This window comes from Scyliorhinus torazame, chromosome 5 (assembly GCF_047496885.1).
Source record: "Scyliorhinus torazame isolate Kashiwa2021f chromosome 5, sScyTor2.1, whole genome shotgun sequence".
Classification (NCBI taxonomy): Eukaryota; Metazoa; Chordata; class Chondrichthyes; order Carcharhiniformes; family Scyliorhinidae; genus Scyliorhinus; species Scyliorhinus torazame.
In genome coordinates this window covers 169,521,889-169,530,730 of record NC_092711.1, presented here as the reverse complement: position 1 = coordinate 169,530,730, position 8,842 = coordinate 169,521,889, and the positions used below count along the sequence as shown (strand labels likewise).

Genomic DNA, 8,842 nt, shown 5'->3' with positions numbered 1-8,842 from the left:
TCCACAACCTTTTGGTAATCTGGTGAGGACCAGAATTGTAGGCAATATTCCACCTGTGGCCTAACTAAGGTTCTGTACTGCTGCAGCATTAACGTGACAATTTTGTGTAGTCAATTCCCACATCAATGAAGACAATCATGCCGTCTGCCTTCTTAGCTACCTTATCCACCTGCGTTGCCACTTTCAGTGATATGTTTATTGTAATTTCCCAATCTACCACAGACAACTTGCCCCTCATACCATGTGTTATGGGCCAGGGTTTAGAGAACCCCAAAGTGTATCATGGAGTTCACCCGACCCACAACTTTTACTAGATTGTGGTATGGGAGCACACGGCCCACTCTACAGGTGTGGTGCAGCAGAAATTTAAAAGTAATTTTTAAAGCAAAACAATGTTTATTCTATGAACTCAGTTAACCTTTTGAAAACATACAGTGAACATCTTAGCACCCATCAATTCAAATATACCCCCCAAAGAATACAATACTATAAGTAATCCTTAAACTTTCCTGTGAACATCCGTAAGACAAAAATCCTTTTTACAGAAGAACATCAGGTTTAAATTCTCTGAGAGTAGTCATCACTCTGAATTCACCAAATGATCTGGAGATAGTCTTTAGATGCAGAGAGAACAGAATTACACCTTTTTCTGGTCAGTGAGAGCAGAAACAAAAACAATGGAGCCAACATCTGTAATTTATTGTGAACTTGTTGGAGTCACAACAGGTGTGATGAATCACAAAACCCCTCCCCACATTGAGAGCAGATGAATGGTCTCTCCCCAGAATTAACTCGCTAGTGTCTCGGTAGTTTGTACAGATCAGTGAATATTTCCCCTGCTCAGAGCAGGTGAATGGCTTCTTCCAGGTGTGAACTCGCCAGGGTTCCTGCAGTGTTTGGATATCTGAAGCCCTTCTCTCACTAAGAGCAGGTTAACGGCTTCTACCCTGTGTGAACTCGCTGGTGTGTCTGCAGGCTGGATAACCGAGTGAATCCCTTCTCACACTCCGAGCAGGTGAAAGGCCTCTCCCCTGTGTGAACTCGCTGGTGTATCCGCAGGCTCGATGAAGTGGTGAATCTCTTCTCACACTGAGAGCAGGTGAATGGCCTCTCTCCAGTGTGAAGTCGCTGATGTATCTGCAGGCTCTTTAAAGTAGTGAATCTCTTCTCACAATGAGAGCAGGTGAATGGCCTCTCCCCAGTGTGAACTCGCTGATGTATCCGCAGGGTGGATGAATCACCAAATCCCTTCTCACACTGAAAGCAGATGAACGGCCTCTCCCCAGTGTGAACTCGCTGGTGGGACTGCAGAGCGGATAACTGAGTGAATCCCAACCCACACTGAGAGCAGGTGAATGGCCTCTCCCCAGTGTGCACCCGCTGGTGTATCTGCAGGTCGGATGATTGTGTGAATCGCTTCCCACACTGAGAACAGGTGAATGGCCTCTCCCCAGTGTGAACCCGCTGGTGTCTTCGCAGGCTCGATAAAGTAGTGAATCCCTTCTCACACTGAGAGCAAGTGAACGGTCTCTCCCCAGTGTGAATTCTCTGGTGTGACTGCAGGCTGGATAACTGAGTGAATCCCTTCTCACACTGAATGCAGGTGAATGGCTCCTCCCCAGTGTGAACTCGCTGGTGTGTCTGCAGGGCACATAACAGAGTGAATCCCTTCCCACACACAGAGCAGGTGAATGGCTTCTCCCCAGTGTGAACTCGCTGATGCATCCGCACGCTCGATAAAGTAGTGAATCCCTTCTCACATTGAGAGCAGGTGAATGGCTTCGCCTCAGTGTGAACTCGCTGGTGTGTCCGCAGGGCGGATAACTGAATGAATCCCTTCTCACACACAGAGCAGGTGAATGGCCTCTCCCCAGTGTGAATGCGTCTATGAGCTTCCAGCTGTGATGGGGCTCTAAATCCCTTCCCACAGTCTCCACATTTCCACGGTTTCTCCATGTGTTGGGTTTCCTCGTGTTTCTACAGGTCGGACAATCAGTTGAAGCCTCGTCCACACACAGAACACGTGTACGATCTCTCCCCGCTGTGAATGATGTGATGTTTTTTCAGGCTGTGTAACTGGTTAAAGCTCTTTCCACAGTCAGTGCTCTGGAACACTCTCACTCGGGTGTGTGTGTCTCGGTGCTTTTCCAGTCACACTGATGGTTAAAATCTTTTGAAGCCGACAGAACAGACAAACATTTCTCCTTCTAGATTCAAAGTCTGGTGATATTCAGTTCCAAGAAATTGAGACCCAGTCAGATTGAGACGTAAAGTTTGAGATTTCTGTCTGTAATTCCTCTTGTTCTAATATCCTGTAAAAACAATTTACAATAGTCATCACTGTCAGCACAGGATAGAAATTCAGAATAGACAATTCGAGAGAACATTCTTTCCTCTCTCATTCCCCAAAAGCTGTAAATCTCCGTCCCACACACTCTCCCTCCATTCTCACCCTACTATATCTAATATTCACCCTCCCAATTCTCCTGAAGGTGCTGATTCAGGCTGATTGACAGATCCATGCTCACTGCTTCCTGTCCTGGACACAGAGACCATAACAAATAGGAGCATTCAGCCCATCAAGTCTGCTCGTCTATTTTGTGGGGTCATTGACCAACCTATTTCAGCAACATTCTCCGTGTTACTGACCAGAGGCTGAGTGTGCTGACTCAATATCTGTGAGCTCACGAGGCCGAGCTGTAAAACACCAAGAAAAGGAACGACGAACCCAAGGAGAGAATTCTGAACGTTGAGCAAGATGCCTCCTCGGCGGAGGCAGGAATTAAATCCTTAGAGAACCATCTGAGTGCCGTGGGGGAGGTCCTGGGGGACTTGGAGAACCGAGGGTCAGAGAAAGGACATCCAAGTCGTCGGCCTGCCAGAAGGTGTGGAGGGTAAGGCTCCCATTAGGTTCTTCGAGGACCGGCTGCCACGTTTTCTCAAGCTGGATGTGAAGCCTGGGTGTTTCAAATTAGAAAGGGCATCGGATCCTGTCTTTGAGGCCGAGGAATAGTTTTCATCCCAGGCCTGTAATCATTCGCTTCCACAACTTGAAGATCACCAGAGGGCCCTGGAGACAGGTAAGGTGAGGTGGGACCTGGCTCCATGAGGGACTGAGGATTTCATTCTTCCAGGACTTTTCGGCAGCGACGCAAACGAAGCATCGAGGATTCGATAAAGTTTGAAGGGAACTCAAGGCTGCGGGAGTGAATTCCGTCGCTTTATCCTGTGACCCTGTAAATTGTATCCGACAAGTCCGTCAAGGCTTTTGATAATCCGACTACTGCATCGGCCTTCATTAAATCTATGAAGGGCAAGGATTTGTAGGGATGGTTTGCAGCTCGGACTAACTAATCCGGACTCTTTCCCTATCATGGTGTTGTTGTCTGAATTTGTTATCTTTTATCCTGTTGAAGGGAGTTGTTATTCTGTGAGGGCCGATTGAATGTCTTCTTCTCCTCGAGTGTTACAGGGACTCGGATTATCTTATCTCAGTTATGGTAGATGTGCCGTGTGCTTATTATCCGTCGTCTTTCTTCTATTATCCGAACGTTAATCATGGCAGAACCGAGTGGCGCCATTGCCAACGGGTGGGTGGTGGTGGATGCAGGTCTTCACGGGTGGGTCTAAAATGTGGGAAGGACATTCGATCCCCATTCCCTTGTTGGCCCTTCTTTTCTTCTCCTCAGTTTGGAGAAGGTATCCCGAGGGTAACAACAGTCTGGCCGTGGGGTTAATCCTCCGAGTCCTCAGTCATATTGAGGATTGTCCCCTTGAATCTGTTGTGGTCGTGATTCTTTTGTATTTTTGTTATTATGGGAGGGTTTATGTGTTGTTGACTTTATCCTACTCTGGTACAGATGGGGCTTTTATCTGTGAAAGGAGCAGTTTGGGGAGACTTTGGTGCCTCTGGTGTAAAGAGAGTTGGAGGAGGGGGTAATGGCGCACGCCCGATTGTGGCGTGAAAATCTGTTCCTGTCTCTCTGTCGCCTAACTAATGGCAGCAGTTAATCTGCAAATTTTCTCAGGGAATGTACGGGGCATCCATCACCCTATCAGAAGGAAAAAAATCCTCTCCTTTCTTAAGGTGAAAGTCGACATAGCTTTATTGCAGGAATCTCATCAAGCTTAAACTCATTTGGTGCGGCAAGGTGGCACAGTGGTTAGCACAGCTGCCTCACAGCACCAGGGACACAAGTTAAATTCGGGCCTCGAGTGACTGCCTGGGTGGAGTTTGCACCTTCTCCTCATGTCTGCGTGGGTTTTCTCTGGCTTCTCCGGTTCCCTCCCACAGGGCAAAGATGTGCAAGTTAGGTGGATTGGCCCCTTAGTGTTCAAATAGGTTAGGTAGGGTTACTGGGTGACAGTGACACGGTGGAGTCATGGGCCTAGGTAGGGTCCTCTTTCAAAGGCAGGTACGGAATCAATGGGCTGAATGGCATCCTTCTGCACTGTCGGGATTCTATGATGAGGAACACTTTAAATTGAGGCTGGATCGGTTGGGAAGGATTTTCTTTGCCTCTTTGTCATCAAGTAGCATGGGTGTGTCAATCCTTATTAATAAAAATATCCCTTTTAAGGTTGAAACCTGTACCAAGGACAAAGGAGATGGATATGTGATCATTAGAGGTTTGGTGCATGAAGATGTTGTTTCAATAATGAATGTCTTTGGATGCCCGAACGACTCCCCGGAGTTCATTGCGAAAGCTTTTGTGGATTTTGCTGTTAGCTTCGACTAACTCTTCCGTGGTTGGTCACTTCAACGGCCACATATATCCTCTGGTGGATAAGCTCCCGGTTACCTGGTTACCCCCCCCACCCCAGCTACAAGCTCGGGCGTTAGTCTCGGCTTGTGAGGAGGTGGGTTATAGAACATAGAACATACAGTGCAGAAGGAGGCCATTCGGCCCATCGAGTCTGCACCGACCCACTTAAGCCCTCACTTCCACCCTATCCCCGTAACCCAATAGCCCCTCCTAACCTTTTTGGTCACTAAAGGGCAATTTCGCATGGCCAATCTACCTAACCTGCACGTCTTTGGACTGTGGGAGGAAACCGGAGCACCCGGAGGAAACCCACGCAGACACGGGGAGGACGTGCAGACTCCGCACAGACAGTGACCCAAGCCGGGAATCGAACCTGGGACCCTGGCGCTGTGAAGCCACAGTGCTATCCACTTGTGCTACCGTGCTGCCCATGTGGATATTTGGGTAACTTTGCACCCGAGGGGCGGAGATTTTACCTTCTTTCCAGTCCCACAGCAATGTCAGACTAGAATCGCCGACTTCTTCGTGCCGTGAACGACCTGGTGTCCACTTGCACCACAGGGAACATCATAAATACTGCCCACCCCCCCCCCCCCCCCCCGGTTTTCTGGAGGTTCTGCTCGAGGGCTCACCCCCAGGACGAGAAGGTGGAGGTTTGATGCCTCCCTGATCAGAGGTACTTCATTCACTGCACATTTTCAGGAAGAGTTTGAGTTCTTCCGTTAATTCGGCCCCTGGTATTTCCCCCGCCAGAGGTGTAAAGCTCACGCCGGGGGCGGGGGTGATCATTCCTGTCACTGTTGATGAAAGGTGCAGAATGCTGGAGAACCAGCGGCGTCTGGAGGTTTGTTTGCTGAAGGCCCAGGAGGAAGTTTCCGCCGGAGTGAAGCTCAGTCACACAAACCCCGCGCTCTGATTGGCTGGAGGACCAGAGTCCTTCCGGTCGTGCAACTCTTCCCATTGGTCAATGCCTCAGCAGGAAGGTCAGGAGGTGAACTCCCCTGCACATGCGCAGCATCCACTCTCCTTTAGACATGCGCAGTCTCAGGTAGGGGGGAGATCACCGAGCGGCTTCCAGCTCTGGTCGGAGCCGTCAGCCGGTTGTCTGGAAACTTGTCTCGAGGAGGTGTGGAGGGAGAGGGAGAGGGAGAGGGAGGGGTTGAACGGGGGGGGGTTGAACGGGCGGGGCTCCCGCGTCCGCGCACTGGAACCCAGTGACGACACCGCGGAATAGAGTAATTCCTATTGGCTGATTCAGGGAGGGCTCCATTGTGATGTCACAGCGGAAGTGAAGGTAAAACCTCCTCCTGTCTCCAACATCTGTGAGTGAAACAATTTCTTTTCTCATTCTGACCTTCAATTGGTCACTTGCAGCAACTGAAGGGAAAGGAAGTGAATCCAGGGAGGGTGCAGACTCTGCAAAGCTTGGCCCAGATCTCTCTCTCTCTCTTAAAGACATTGTGTGGAGATGCTGGCGTTGGACTGGGGCGAGCACAGTCAGAAGCCTTGCAACACCAGGTTAAAGTCCAACAGGTTTGTTCTCACTAGCGCTCCGAAAGCTAGTGATATCGAAAGAAACCTGTTGGACTTGAACCTGGAGTTGTAAAACTTCTTACTGTCTTAAAGACATTGACATCCTTTGCTCCCTCAGCTTGACACATTTATTCGTCTGGCTAAAAGAATGGTCTATTTCCTGAAGTTCAGAATTTAAGGGCTGCTTTCCCCAGGATTTGGCTGATATTTAAGGGGACAGTAAATTAATATCGGACAGAGATATGACCAGTGTTGTTAAATGGTACAGATTAGATATATTATTTATGGTTCTATAATGAAGTATATTTATTATTATTTCAATAGTGTAATATTGTGCTGTAGCTACGTTATATATTTACAGTCATCTCTTCCCTCAGAGGGTTGTGATTCTCTGGATTTCTCTTCCAAAGGGACCAGTGGAGTCTGGGAGTCACTGAATGCCGGTGGGGAGGGGTTGAGGGGTAAGGCCCCTCATCTTGCTAACTTCCACTTCAGATGGTCCCCCTTGGGATTTAAATATTTGGGAATGTCAATGACCCCCACTCTTTCAGACAGCTGTGTGGGGCCAACTTTCCACAGCTGATGGTGACTATTAGGTGGGACCTTGCCCAGTGGTCGTATCTTTGGATTTCATGGCGAGGGAGGATCACCTTCATTAAAATGAATGAGTTGCCCGTCAACTGCTTGGGGGGAGGGAGTGAGGTGGTGAGGGAGTGAGGTGGGGCGGTTGGTTCGAGAGTTGGGGGTTGGGTGGGTTTGGGGGTTGTGTGTTGATTTTATTTTGTAATGTTATCTGCTGTAAACGTTAAAATGCTAAAACCTGAATAAAAATACTTTAAAAAAAATCTATCCACTACTCCAATAATGGCCGGACTGAAACACTGGAGGTCGACACAAACAGCAGCCCGTCATCTGCACACAGAGTGATCTTGTGCTGCCTCACCCCACCCTCCAGTCCTGATATCCAATGATCTGATCTAATATCCTCCGGCAAGGGCTCAATGGCCAACGCAAACAGCAAGGGGGGCAGAGGCAGCCCTGTCTAGTCCCTCTCTCAAGCTCAAAATTCAACACCCTTAAACCATTTGTGAGCACCGAATGATCGATGAAAGGTTTCCACCTCCGGGTGAGCCCCTCTGCCGACCCCCACAAAGCGAACGTGACCTTCTCCAGCTGCAGGAATTCTGCCAGGTCGCTCACCCACATTCCCGCTTCCGGCTGCTCCGAGTCCCGCCAGCACAACAAAATCCATCTCCGGGCTATCAGGGAGGCGGAGGCCAAAACATCGGCCTCTCCCCACCTGGACTCCCGCATCCTCCGACACACCGAATATCGCCACCTCCGGACCCGGGGCCACCTCCACACCCATAACATCCGAGAACCCCTGCCAGAACCCCTTCAGCAACGCCCTGCCCCCTCCCATCCCGTCTCCAGGAACACCTGCTTCACCCATGGGGTCTCCCCGCCCCATACACATACACACAGACCTCCCCCAGCCGCTGCACCCTCTTCCCCCCTCCACCTTAGGGAACTCCAACCCATCCAGGGACTGTCTCGACCCCTCCTCCCTGGTTGGGGGCTCCGTCTCATACAGCCCCCTATAGAAGGCCTCAAATGCCCCATTCATCCCCTCCAGATCCGTTACCACCTTGCCCCTCTCGTTCCTCACTGTACCAATCTCCCTCGCCGCTGCCTGCTTCCTCAGCTGATGGGCCAGCAGCCTGCTCGCCTTTTCCCCACTCATACACTGCCCCTCTGGCCCTCCGCAACTGCCCCGTGGACACCAACCCAAACTCCATCTGGAGCCTCTGCCTCTTCTTTAACAACCTCTCCTCCGGGGCCACCGAGTCCCTGTGATCCACCCTCAGAGTATCCCCTACCAGCCTCGCCCTCTTCCCTTACCAGTCTCTCCAAACAGGCGCCGGAATATGGCGACTAGGGGCTTTTCAAAGTAACTTCATTTGAAGCCTACTTGTGACAATAAGCGATTTTCATTTTTCATTTCATTTCACGCTCCACCCTCTCCCTATGCACATCGATCGAAATAAACTCCACCTAACTACTGCCTTAAGTGCCTCCCACAGCGTGGTGGCTGTGACCTCCCGCGTGTCGTTCAACTGCACATAGCCCAGTGTGGCAGCCCTCACTCGCTCACACACTCCCTCATTCGCCAACAGCCCCACATCTAACCTCCACTGCGGCCATTGCCCCCCCCCCCCTTCCCCTGCACCTCCCGCACATCCACCCAGTGCGGCGCGTGGCCGGAAACCACAACCTCCGAGTCGGCCACCCCGGCCCTCAGCACCTTGTCCATAACAAACTGTCGATCCGGGAATACACCCGGTGCGTACGGGAGAAATACGAAAACTCCTTCGCCCTTGGCTTCCCAAACCTCTGTGGTTCCGCCCCCTGATGTACTTCATGACCCTCCTCCACCCGACTTAAAACTCGACTGATCCAAACTCGGATCCAGGATCGTATCGACATCACCCTCCATAATCATCCGGTGCATTGTCCAGGTCCGGGATCTTCCCTAACACCTG

General features: G+C 50.5%; 1 protein-coding gene across 2 annotated transcripts; it reads right to left on the bottom strand.

The window, feature by feature from the left end:
* Positions 1 to 684: 684 nt before the first annotated feature.
* Positions 685 to 5,780, bottom strand: LOC140420598 (uncharacterized). 2 transcript variants are annotated; one of them, XM_072504600.1, is made up of 2 exons: positions 5,399 to 5,780; positions 685 to 2,312 (listed from the first exon to the last, which is right to left on the bottom strand). In XM_072504600.1, the coding sequence occupies exon 2, from the start codon at positions 1,954 to 1,956 to the stop codon at positions 943 to 945; it is 1,014 nt and encodes a 337-aa protein (XP_072360701.1). In that variant the 5' UTR covers positions 1,957 to 2,312; positions 5,399 to 5,780; the 3' UTR covers positions 685 to 942. The 2 variants fall into 2 exon arrangements, with proteins under 2 accessions (XP_072360701.1, XP_072360700.1); XM_072504599.1 differs by lacking the exon at positions 5,399 to 5,780 and adding an exon at positions 5,243 to 5,365.
* Between the last annotated feature and the right edge of the window lie 3,062 nt (positions 5,781 to 8,842).

Excerpts from the sequence above, each read along its gene's own strand:
- LOC140420598 (XM_072504600.1), bottom strand. The coding sequence starts at position 1,956 with ATGGAGAAACCGTGGAAATGTGGAGACTGTGGGAAGGGATTTAGAGCC.